The 11,840-nt window shown below is 52.9% G+C and overlaps 1 protein-coding gene across 2 annotated transcripts in view; it reads left to right on the forward strand.

Moving 5' to 3' along the window:
* Window positions 1-10,002, forward strand: part of Kremen1 (kringle containing transmembrane protein 1) — a 69,900-nt gene extending 59,898 nt beyond the window's left edge. Inside the window, exons 6-9 of one of the 2 annotated variants that reach the window (XM_037208101.1) lie at window positions 2,317-2,649; window positions 4,283-4,441; window positions 6,042-6,126; window positions 9,113-10,002. In XM_037208101.1, coding sequence (XP_037063996.1) covers window positions 2,317-2,649; window positions 4,283-4,441; window positions 6,042-6,126; window positions 9,113-9,281 — 746 coding nt within the window. In that variant the 3' untranslated portion in view covers window positions 9,282-10,002. Of the gene's footprint in view, window positions 1-2,316; window positions 2,650-4,282; window positions 4,493-6,041; window positions 6,127-9,112 lie in introns of both variants that reach the window. The other variant, XM_037208100.1, reaches the window with a different exon arrangement.
* The last annotated feature ends 1,838 nt before the right edge of the window (window positions 10,003-11,840 follow it).

Here is an 11,840-nt window from a genome sequence, read left to right on the forward strand (position 1 = left end):
ATCGAGGTCACTCGTGGATCTTGTTCTGTGGATTGCTTTATATCTTGGCAATGAATCTTTCCCCATTTTATCTTGCTTTTGTGAGTGTGATGTGGTATTCTGTTTAATGCCACACAGTGCAGGTAGAATGGTAGACGCTAAAGTAAATAGCATTTACACTTGGGCGGCCTGCTTAGTTTGAAAACGAGGTCTCTCAGTAGCTGGGCTAGGTTTGGGCTGTTTTTCTGTCCTTCCCATTGGTGTCCCTCAGGTTCCCTCAGATCCCTGAAGTTGTGCTTAGTGTAGAGAGGGGGTTTTAGTGTCCTGCTCCACTCTCAGCCTTGAGCAGGTCCTTTTGTGTCCTGCCCTTGTGGGAGACAGCCATTGTCTGTTACTTGGTGCTGTGTGGGAAGGCATAGGGGTTGCTGGTGCCCCTGCCTATCTTCAGCTTAGGACATGCTACTAGCCACAGGAGCAAGGTGATTGATGGAGTGGTTCACCAGCCTCTGCTCCCCCGGCAGCCATACACTACTTCTTTGGTGGAACTTGAGAGAATCCTGTTCTCTCTCAAGGAGGCCTTAAGGCAACCAGGGGCTGAGGTCTTTTGCTTTGTCTCTTCTCCCAGAGGCAGTAGCCTTTTTACTTGAAAGTTACTTGTTACTAAGAAAGTAATCTCCTCCCTCCCTAGACACAAACATGTTTCACCTCTGCCTCTCTCCAATGGCCCTGGGAGCAATGGGTTAACTGCCCTCTCCCAGCAACTGGAGGTTTTGCTTCCTTTGAGAGGAGGGCCCAGGAAGTAGGAGGTGCTCCAGACTTGCCCCTTAGCAGCAGCCTATGGCCTCCTGCACACCTGTGCCACCGAGGGGAACGAGGGAGGGGAACGCTGGCTGGCTGCTCGACCCTGGTCCCTCCTGCCAGCACTGGGAGGCCTGTGCAGAAGAGCTTGCCAGTGAATGCAGACATCACTGTGTCCCAGGCTCTTAGTGTCCTCAGTGGGGAGGAGGTCAGGCTGACACGGCCCCCAGGAACCTCTCCAGTTTCAGCTGCAGCCATCGTCGATGTGCTCTGTAGTGCTCACCTCGCCCCTGTGCCCTGGCACACATGAGCCCATTGCTGTAGCCCGATTCATACTTGTTAGTGTGAAATTTCCTCGGTTGTCTTGAGACCTCGGCTTCTGATTTCGAGCTTTCTCATCACTCGGATGAGAAAGCAGCTTGCTTTGTCTTTGTTTGTCTTTCCCAGTGTTAGAGATCAACCCCAGGGACTCACATGCTAGTCAAGGGAGCTACCACTGAGCTCTCGCCAGCCACTGGTGTTTTGAGACAGGCTGTTGAACTGACCATCCTCTGACCTCAGCCTCCTCAGCGTTAGGGCTACAGGCCTACACCACCAGGACCAGCAAAGCAGCATACTTTTATTGCTTTTCTGTATGCTAAATAGAGAAGAAACCCCCTAAAGCCTGCTGGAGCCGGAGCTCAGTGGAAGAGTGCTTGCTGAGCGTGCTCATGGCCCTGGGTTCCATCTCAGCACTGAGAAATAAACTTCCTTTTAAATCCTATTCCCACACTCCCTCCTGAAGTCTTTCATTCCCACGATGGTAATTATGTAAGACAGACAGTGCCTGTATCACCTTTCTAAGGGCCTGTCAATCAAAAAACGAGTCCAGGAAAGCATGGCTGGTACAGAATATCATGAATCTGGGATCACCTCTCTCCTTCCTCTTGCATGCTTTTGGGGATGCAGCCCATGGTTGCACACCTGGGCTAGTGCTCCCCTGCAGAGCTGTTCTGCCAGTCCTTCCAGTCCAGAACTCCTGTGGACCTCTCACGAGAGCACTGCACCTCTGAGGCGCGAGACGCAGAGCCTCCCCTCTGTGACTTCAGTCTCCAGCAGCCCCTCCTCTGCCAGGAGGTCCCAGGGTTTCCATGCACTTCATCTCATGGCCTCTCACTGTCATGGGATACAGGAGCAGGTGGCGGCCCTAAAGTGGAAACACCAGTGAGAGGCCTGGGAATGAGGCGCAGCCTCTAGGATCACATGGCTCTGCTGGTCCTGAATCCAGACTGTCTGACTCCAGCCAGACCCCAGTGTAGGCTGCTCTTCCGAGCACTAAGTGTAAGGTCTCCCGGGGGAAACCAAATAGTCTGTACAGTCATTCGTTCAGGGTGTAAGTGATTCCTTTTGTGATTTGATCTAGCTAAAACCCAAGATGGTCTGGTTTTGTAGCTGGAAACAATGTCCCTAACTGGATCACATTTCTTAGGAGTTTGTTTGTGCCCGAATTAAAGAGGAGCCCAAGGCCGAGACTCAGGCCCACTGTTTTCTCTTCTGCAGCTCTCGTGGGCGCCTGCGGTGGAAACTACTCAGCCATGGCCGCCGTGGTCTACTCGCCTGACTTCCCTGACACCTACGCCACTGGGCGGGTCTGCTACTGGACTATCCGGGTGCCAGGAGCCTCTCACATCCATTTCAACTTCACCTTATTTGATATCAGGGATTCTGCAGACATGGTGGAGCTGCTGGATGGCTATACCCACCGTGTCCTGGTCCGTTTCAATGGAAGGAACCACCCGCCTTTGTCCTTTAATATCTCTCTGGATTTTGTCATTTTATATTTCTTCTCTGATCGCATCAATCAGGCCCAGGGATTTGCTGTCTTATACCAAGGTAAGACATTCTCGTCTCTGGGGCACAGGGGCCTCGGCCTTCTCTTCCTCCCTAGGGTTTTCAAGCCTAAAGTGGTTCTTTTGGGGCAGACTTGGACCTACTGACTCAGCTGCAGATGGTTTCAACATTGACTCATCCCCCACTTACCATCACACAGCTCCCACCTTCCAGTGCACCACACCCACCTTCCAGTGCACAATTGGTTTACATTCCAGTTTTACTGTTTTAAAGCTTTTGTTTATTTTAGATTGTATTTACATCTGTGTGAGTATATGCACATGTGTGGGTGCTCCCGGGGCCAGAAGAGGGCATCAGGTCACCAGGAGCTAGAGGTATAGGCAGGCAGTTGTGAGCTGCCTCACGTAGGTGCTGGGAACCAAACTCGGGTCCTCTGAGAAAGCAGGCATTGAGAACCATCTCTCTAGGCTGAAGTGAGTAGTTTCAGTTTCAGTTTTGCAGACAAGCTACATGATAGATAAAAGGAGGTGGCTGGCAGAATTGAAAGGCTTTTAAGTGGTCACTTTATCCATCCTACTTCTACATACCCCAGGCAGTCCCACAGACTAATTTACCATCTTTCCTCAGAGACAAAACACTCTGCCCCACTGATGTGAACACACGTGTGCAAACAGGAGCCTTTGCTGGCCCCTGGGCGGCACAGGTATTGGACTGCACAACCCAAAAGAAGTTAGAGCTGTAGGAAGTGGGGCCGACTAGTGAACAGGTGGGACTGGGTCTGTCATTACAAGGAGGTACTGCAGAGCACAGAGGCAGCCGAGGAGGCAGGTCCCCTTCCTGACCAGAGCAGTCTCGACCTTCCGCCCTGCAGAGCCAGACCTAGCCTGACAGGTCCTGCTCTGCCACCAGGGAGACCAGCAGAGGAGACGGCGTGCAGAGACGTGAGTCAGCGCACACCTCATTGACCAGTTGTGGTGTACACCGCAAACACCAGCTCGTGGATGGTAGAGGCAGGGAGATTAGAGTTCAGGGCCTCCACGTGGTGGTGGCGCACGCCTTTAATCCCAGCACTCGGGAGGTAGAGGCAGGCGGATCTCTGTGAGTTCAAGGCCAGCCTGGACTACAGAGCAAGATCCAGAACAGGCTCCAAAACTACACAGAGAAACCCTGTCTCGGAAAAAAAAAAAAAAAGTTCAGGGCCATCCTCAACTACATAGCTGGAGGCCAGCCTGGGCTATATGAGACCCTGTCTCAAAAAGAAGTAAGTGTAGAGGCGATGGTTCAGTGGTTAGGTGCTGAACAAGCATGACCCTCCCCCCCCCCAATGCACATAAATGCTGAGTGGGTGTGGTGGCCCACCTCTGATGCCAGCCTTGGGAGGTAGAGATGGGATCCCCAGAACAGGCTATCAAGACTCGCCATACTGGGGAGCTCTGCATTTGTTTGAGACTCTGCCTTACTGGAACATGGAAGAGTGTTCAGGAATGATTCCCAACATCACCCTTGTGCCTTCACATGTACATGCATCCTACATGCATGTACACCCACACACACGCAAAACATTCTCTCACACACAGAGACAGGAAAATAGAAGAGGCCTCATCCTAGTCAGAGCAGTGTCCTCCCTCCTGCTGTCTTCCTTGGCTTTCTCTGGTTAATTCTTTTGATCTTCTAGCCACCAAGGAAGAACCACCACAGGAGAGGCCTGCAGTCAACCAGACACTGGCGGAGGTGATCACCGAACAGGCCAACCTCAGCGTCAGCGCTGCCCACTCTTCCAAAGTCCTCTACGTCATCACCACCAGCCCCAGCCATCCACCGCAGACTGTCCCAGGTAGCCACTCCTGGGCGCCATCGGTTGGGGCCAGCGGCCACAGAGTGGAAGGTAGTTCTCTCAACACTTACAGAAACAGAGGCGCTTGTGGGTGCTTCTCCTTCAGACACGGGTTGGGATATTGGCTCTGCAACCTCTAGTCTGCATGGCCTTTGAGAGAAATGCTCTCACCAACTTAGTTCCCTTCCAAAGATGGGTTCTGTACCTGTGATCAGCAGCTAAGCTGGACTCTTCATCATTTAAAAAAAAATCATGCTGAGAGCCCTGTTGGGGTCCACAGAGGTTTCCTAGTGAGATCTGAGCTTGCTTCACACAGCGAGGCTGCATAAGGGGGTGGACTGAGCACAGGCGTGGTCACCCGGTGTCTGGAAGGGTCTGCAGTGGCTGTGCTGTGGGGAGGTCTATTGCTCCACCCCTTGGCACTCCTTTAAAAGCCCCTTGGCAGAGACAGTCAGGGCCTGGATTAGGAGCCAGGTCCTCCCAAAGCTATCCTGTGTTTTCTGTCCGTCTCTCTCTAGCTATTTTTCTATCTAATATTTCCTGCTGCTCCTGCTCAAGAGTACTCTGGGGGAAAGTGGGGGTGGGATGGCCCCCCCCAGAGCCCCAGGGTAGAGCTCCTCAAATGTGTTGACTCAAAAGGTACATACAGGCTGGAGGTGGCTTAGCCATTACACCAGGCACCAAAAGGGAGGGGAAAAACTAAAACCAAAAGATACAGAATTCCTTCAGTGATGCACTGTTCTAAACACTGGACCACACACTGACCCGGATAAACCCCTGCCCTTCTTTTGTCTGGAAACACGAGTCCAGTCTCCCAGTTGTGGGCAGCATGAGGGCGGACACCCCTCCTCTTCTGCAGAGTGAAATGCGCAGAATGCTAGGACACTGCTGTGCATGTTCCCTGTGGGCTCCCAGTGCGAGGAAGGACACCAGAGACACCGTCAGAGGTCGGGAGTGCTAAAGCTGCGAAGAGAAGCCATGCAGGAGAGACCATGGGCCATGATCTTCTGTGGCTGAGCTAGTGTAGTTGGCTACAGATGCCCTTCCCTCCTTTTCTGTTGAGGATGTGGTCCCGGAATGAGCTGGCGCACTGAAGAGGACTGCCATCTACAGTTTGGTCTTGAGGACTTAACACTGCTCCCTGGCCTCAGTAGATCTCACCATAAAAGGGTCAGGGAGGGGGGCCTCTGCAGCCCCACATCCTGTGACTGTAGGGTCCAGTAGGATTTCATAGGTCACCCTTCTTTCTCATCGCTCAAGTGAGAAAACTAGGACTCAAAGACTTGTAGGTAACTGATGAGTTCTAGTGGCCGACAGATTCACCACACCCCTGTTGACTCTAGTCTAGTGTTTGGATTTGCCAGAGGGAGTTTCAGAACAAGGCAGTCATAAGAAAGCTCCATGCTCAGCCCAGCTCCAGTTACTCCCACGGCCAGGTCTGCCGGCTGCTCCACCCACACTGCTCCACCCACAGGGACGGAGCAGAGTCGACAGATCCAGTTCTGCACCCACCCACCGCACCCCACCCCTCCCACCCCACCCCCACCCGTTGCCATCTCCTTTGGCAAATGAAGACAGACAAAGCTCTCTGCACTTGCAGGATGGACCGTATATGGCCTAGCCACCCTCCTCATCCTCACGGTCACAGCCGTCGTTGCAAAGATCCTTCTCCATGTCACATTTAAGTGAGTACACGGGAAGTTGGGGGGTGCGGGGCGGGGCGGGGGGCTCAGCAGTTCTTTCCCTTGTCACTTCTTTGTTTGTCTGGGTACAGCTGTAAACAGAACATGTTTCCAGAGGCCGCGTCCCAGGCGGTACAAGGCAGAGAACATTCCTCTTCCTCTCAAGAGAAACAGACAACAGGACAAATCACACTGAGGTGGAGGAATTCTGTGTCCAGTAGATTCAGTTTCAGGGAGGGTTGAAACCATTCTGGCATAGGAAACAGCAGTTGTCTGCTTGGGGGCTTGGGCTGTTCCCTTGAAGAGGTTTGTGTTTAAGTCAAGCTTCCTAGGACAGTAATGTGCATTTTTCTTAATGCCTCTAGACTAAGAAACTAAAAGTCTTAGGAAGAGAATTTCAGCTAGCTTAATAATTCCTATTAACTTGTTCTTTGACAGTTCCGTACATGTATATCGTATACTCTGCTCACAGTCAGCCCAGGGCTCTCTTCTCCTGCCGCCGCCCTCCCAAGCCCACCCTCCTGTCTTTCTGTTTTGTTCTCTTTTTACTTCATGGCCCACAGCGCTCAGGCAGGGCAGCCCACGTGGGCATGGAATAGAGCCGTGCATGGGGGCCTGAGCAGCTCCTGGTGCTGAGACGACACCCTGCAGACAATGACTTCCTCACCTCCCACAGCCCCCTCCCCTACCTGTATACAGACTCCTGAGTGCCAAAGCCATGTGGTCCCCATAGACAGCATGTCATATCCCCTGGCTCTTCTGTTATAGCCTCCTCCTTTTTCATGGCATTCCCTGGTCTTTGGAGGGATGAGAGTGGTGCCCATTTTAAGGCTGAGCTCTCAGCAATCACTGTCCTCAGCATTTGACCAGCCGTGGGCCTCTGCATTTACCCCTGTTTGCTACAGAGAGTTCTCTGATCTAGGCTGAGAGCAGCACTGTGCTATCGGTGCACTCACTAGTGCTTGAGGCCTAGGACCCCAGGCCTTGCACATGCCCAGGCCCTGTTTTATTCCTGGGCCACGGGCCCATGTACCTCCCTGGTCTCTGTGCCCCTGTGGGTGTCTGGGGCTCTGTTGGCCATGCCCAAACTCTGTCTCATCCCCAGGTGGCCAGTGAGTATATTCATCGCCCTAAAAATTATTTTTGATCATTTATTTAAGCCAGGCACCTGTAGTCCTAGCCACTTAGAAAGCTGAAGCAGGAGAATTATGACTGAGGCCAATGTGAGCAACTTATCAAGACCCTATTTCTGCTCGGTACAGTGGCTCACGCCTGTGATCTCAACACTCATGAGGCAAAAACAGGGGTATTACTGCAAGTTTGAGGCCAGCCTGGTCTACGTAATAAACACCAGGCCAGCCTGGACTACAAAGTGACACTGTCTCAAATAAATCAAGAAGCAAAACCTGCCTTCATTTTTTTGTTAACTAAAGGATAAAGGTTTTATCATTTAGTCCTAGCAAAACTGAAGAAAGGTGTTTCCTGTGTGTTCTGCCTTCAAGGATAGAGCTGTTTGTGTGTTGTAGAGTTCTCAGTTTCTCTAGACTCCCAGTTATCTTTTCTCTGGTCCCCACTTAAAGGCCTTCCTGAACTCCGAGTTCTGGAAAGAGCCCCCTCCTGGCCTCATCTGCCTTCTGCTACAAACGTTTACACATGGAAGTCAGCTGTGGCCACACTAGAGACCTTACCCATCTCCTCTCTGAACTTTTCCAGTAGAAAGGATGTCCTTACTGTTTGTTGTCTCCTGAGCTCACCTTTCAGACAGACAGACACAGACACAGACACAGACACACACACACACACACACACACACACACACACGAATGTGTATGCACAGAAAGAGTAAGATGTGGGGGAGAGTGTCTTATCTTGATATCTGTTGAGAATTAGTTTCAGAACACCATATGGATGCCAAATCTTCTCAAGCCCCTTATGTAAAATGATGTAAGACTGAACATGACTCATGTCTTCCCACACAGTGTAGACTCCAGTGGTCTCTGGACTGCTCTTCCCACACAGAGTGCACTCCAGTGAGTGGTCTCTGGACTGCTCTTCCCACACAGTGTGGACTCCAGTGGTCTCTGGACTGCTCACAGTACCAACAGTGGCGCTGCAAAGTAGTTGTTAGGGGTGGAGGAGTAAAGTCTGGAGGTGTCGGCACAGACTAAGCTTTTCTCAAGGATTTTCATCTGTGGCTGCTGACCTCGCTGATGTAGAACCTGTACCTTCAGGGATGTGTTAAATGTCATAATTCGCATTCTAGCAAGTCTCTCGGGGAGGGCTAAGTCCTGTGTGTCTCTGCAAAGCTACAGGGCCCAGTGTCTCCTAGCAGGGCTAAGCCCCAAAGCACACGCTCACTCCTCTCCGCTGGAGCCCCACAGCTTCCCTGCCTGTCGGGAGGGGAAGAGAAGGAGGGCCAGGGCTAGGGCTGTAAGTCAGGGCTCTGTGCTTCACACCGGGAGCTTCCCCTCCCCTGTCTAAGGTAGGTGGGCTTCTAGGTAAGTGGCATTTCTAGATAGTATTCTCTTATTAGGAGGGCACGAGAAGAGGAAGAGAACAAGAAAAATAATATTTGAAAGTTCATAATCTCTCCAAACAGCCTTTTCCAGCTTTGAATTATTTTGACAGAAAGTCCCTTGTTACCATGAGGAGACTGCCCTGCCTCAAGGCCCATGCCCACAGGCCACAGTTCATCCTTAACTGTTTTGTTTGGTTTGGTTTGGTTCCGGTTTTTTAGACAGTGTTTCTCTGTGTAGCCCTAGCTATCCTGGAATTCACTCTGTAGACCAGGCTGGCCCCAAACTCACAGAGATCTGCCTGCCTCTGCCTCCTGAGCTGGGACTAAAGGCGCGCCGCCATGCCTAGTCCTTAATTCCTTAAGGCAGCCGGCATCCTTCCCAGGCTGTGCCTCTGAGGTACGGGTGCCTCATGAGGTGGTGATCTAAGTGCTGTGTTCAGATCCACTTGAAAAATTATTTTCGTTTGACAGGTCTCATCGTGTTCCTGCTTCAGGAGACCTTAGGGACTGTCGTCAACCAGGGGCTTCTGGAGAGATCTGGACCATTTTCTATGAACCTTCCACTACAATCTCTATCTTTAAGAAGAAGCTTAAGGGCCAGAGCCAACAAGATGACCGGAATCCCCTCGTGAGCGACTAAAGCCTCATTGCACCAGACAGGAGGCTCCTCTCTGAGCTCCAGGCTGCTGGGGGTCCCTTCCCCCATGGTTCCTCTCGAAGGACTTCCCTGCCTCTCCACTCAGCTAGGTTTCATGGGGCCACCCTTCTCCAGACTGGGAAGGGGCCCCCTGTTGCAGGGGCAGCGTAGCCTGGAGTTGTCCTCCATCACTTGCACTTATGCTGGACCCTCGAGGCCCCAGCACCCGGCCTGCACCCCTGTCTCCACTGGGGATGCTAAGACTGGGCGGAGCTGACAGGACACAGCTGGGCCTGATTCCAGAAGACTGTTGGGTGGTGGGTAGTTTAGTGTGTGATGAGTTCTTCTTGCTTTTTCTCTATTTTGTCCACATATGGATCAGTTTCCCCTGGTCTACAGTTTGGAAAAGAGCCAGACGGAAGAAATTCTCAGGTTTTCTTGAAGGCTGGCCTGGTTCCCTGCCAAGTGTGGTCTCCTGGACATTAGCACCTCAGAGTGCACAGAGGCCCAGTGCTCTGTACTGGGCCTGTAGCCTTCTCTGATGTCAACTAAGATGTGCCTCATCTAGTCTGAGGGGACTGAGAACAGGTCCACACTAGATGTCTTCTTTCTAGAGGATTCTTTCCAATACTCACTGACCTGCAGGGTTGAACATAAAAAACAAAAAACCGCCCGGCGGTGGTGGCGCACGCCTTTAATCCCAGCACTCGGGAGGCAGAGCCAGGCGGATCTCTGTGAGTTCGAGGCCAGCCTGGGCTACCAAGTGAGTTCCAGGAAATGCGCAAAGCTACACAGAGAAACCCTGTCTCGAAAAACCAAAAAAACAAAAATCAAAAAAAACCCCATCTGTTTATACATGGAGCAGACACAGTAAACTTCTTGTATACTAGACATACCTGGCCTGGCCCCAGGCAGTTCACAGTCCTGTGGAATCTGAACTCAGCCTGTCTCTGTCCTCTCAGCCATCTCCTAGTTCAGGAGTTTGAAGGCTGCAGCATAGTGCTGGGCTGTAACTCGTGGGTAGAGCGCTTGCCTTGCATGCATGAGGCCCTAGGGTCAATGCCAGTACTGCCAAAAATGGGGAGAGAGAAAGCCTGTGGGCAGCACCCCACGATGAGACGGCAGGCCCGTGGATCCTACACCATTTGAAAAGCAGCTCAGGACTCCCAAAAGCTGTGTCCTGTGTCCCTTGTCATGGGGACAGAGCAATGAGGAAGGGCTCCTGTCTCACCCCATCGCCTGTCCCTTAGACAGGGAGGCAGACGACAGAAGTTGGCCAAAGGAAAAGGGAGGGCTTGGGAACTGGAGATCTTCCCAGGAGAGGCTGGAAGATTGAGAGTCGCAGCTGCAGTGGCCGCCAGCTGTGAGAGGAAGGGCCGTCCCTGATGGAAAAGTCCAGCAGCCACTGAGAGGAAGAGCTGTGCCCTGAAGGTGGACCTTGGTCAGCGCGTGGCTGTCCGGCCAGCACTGGAGCTTCGGTGTTTGCAGACCTCTGATCTCCTGGGGCCCTCTTGGAGCACTGCGCTTACTTCGCCTGCCTGCGTCTCTAAGCCACTGTCACTGGGGCCTTTTGTAGTGTTGGGTAACCCATCGGTAGCTGGCTGCTCCGGGACAGAGGACTGTATGGGACCATAGGGAGCGTCCTCAGGGAGAGGCACTGACCAGCTGATGGTAGAGAGGCAACCAGAGGAGCAGAGTGTCTCTCCAGTGGGCCAGGGTGCTGCGGGGGTCCAGAGCTGCTGGGGGTCATCTTCTCACTGTCATCTGGAAAAGCTGCAGGCTCCTGAGTCTGAAGACAGGCTCACCACCCACGAAGACTGCTGGAAATAGACTGCCAGGAGCAGGTGCCACTTCAGGCTGTTGCTAGCGTTTGTGGGATCCCCTCCGAGAACAAGTATGAGTCACAGGGCGCCATGTGCACAGCACACAGAGAATGTGGGCGCTCTCCCCGGGAAGGTTCAGCTGGCCAGGACCAGGCTTCTTCAGGCCACTGCCCAGCTGCCTCTTCACATCTCGGGCACAGGAAGCCGTGCCCCAGTGGTGGCAGCCCCAGCTCAGCTGCCCTTACGGGTGTCCTCGGAAGGGCAGTGGACGTGCCCACACCCCTCTTGCTGCTGGTCCAGGCACAGCCCAGCCTTCCAGCAACCACCTCCTCTCTGGGGAGCAGCCCCAGGAAACACACCCACCTTACAACAGCACGGGGCAGAGGGGAGGCCTGTAAGTCACCCAGGCCAAACCTCCAGAAATGGCAGCCACGCTCTGTTAGAACCTGGAGCAGCGTGTTTACCAGTCGGCTGGCAAACACTGAGAGGTGGGCGGCCCAGGGCCCTGAGTGTGCTGGGGGCAGGGGGCTTTTGAGTTGAGGTGGGCAGAGGTTTCCTGAGAAGAACGGCAACAGGAAACAGAGATGTAGGCACAGGCAGCTGTGTTCTTCTCCACTGGTCTCACTGCTTAAAAAGTAGAGACAGTAGGGAAGAAGCCTGTGCCTCCCCCACGTCAGCAAGGACAGGGCCGAGGCCCCCGAGTGAGCAAGGTGACCAGACCTCTCAGACTTCTCAGAAT

Source organism: Peromyscus leucopus, chromosome 7 (assembly GCF_004664715.2).
Source record: "Peromyscus leucopus breed LL Stock chromosome 7, UCI_PerLeu_2.1, whole genome shotgun sequence".
Taxonomy (NCBI): domain Eukaryota; kingdom Metazoa; phylum Chordata; class Mammalia; order Rodentia; family Cricetidae; genus Peromyscus; species Peromyscus leucopus.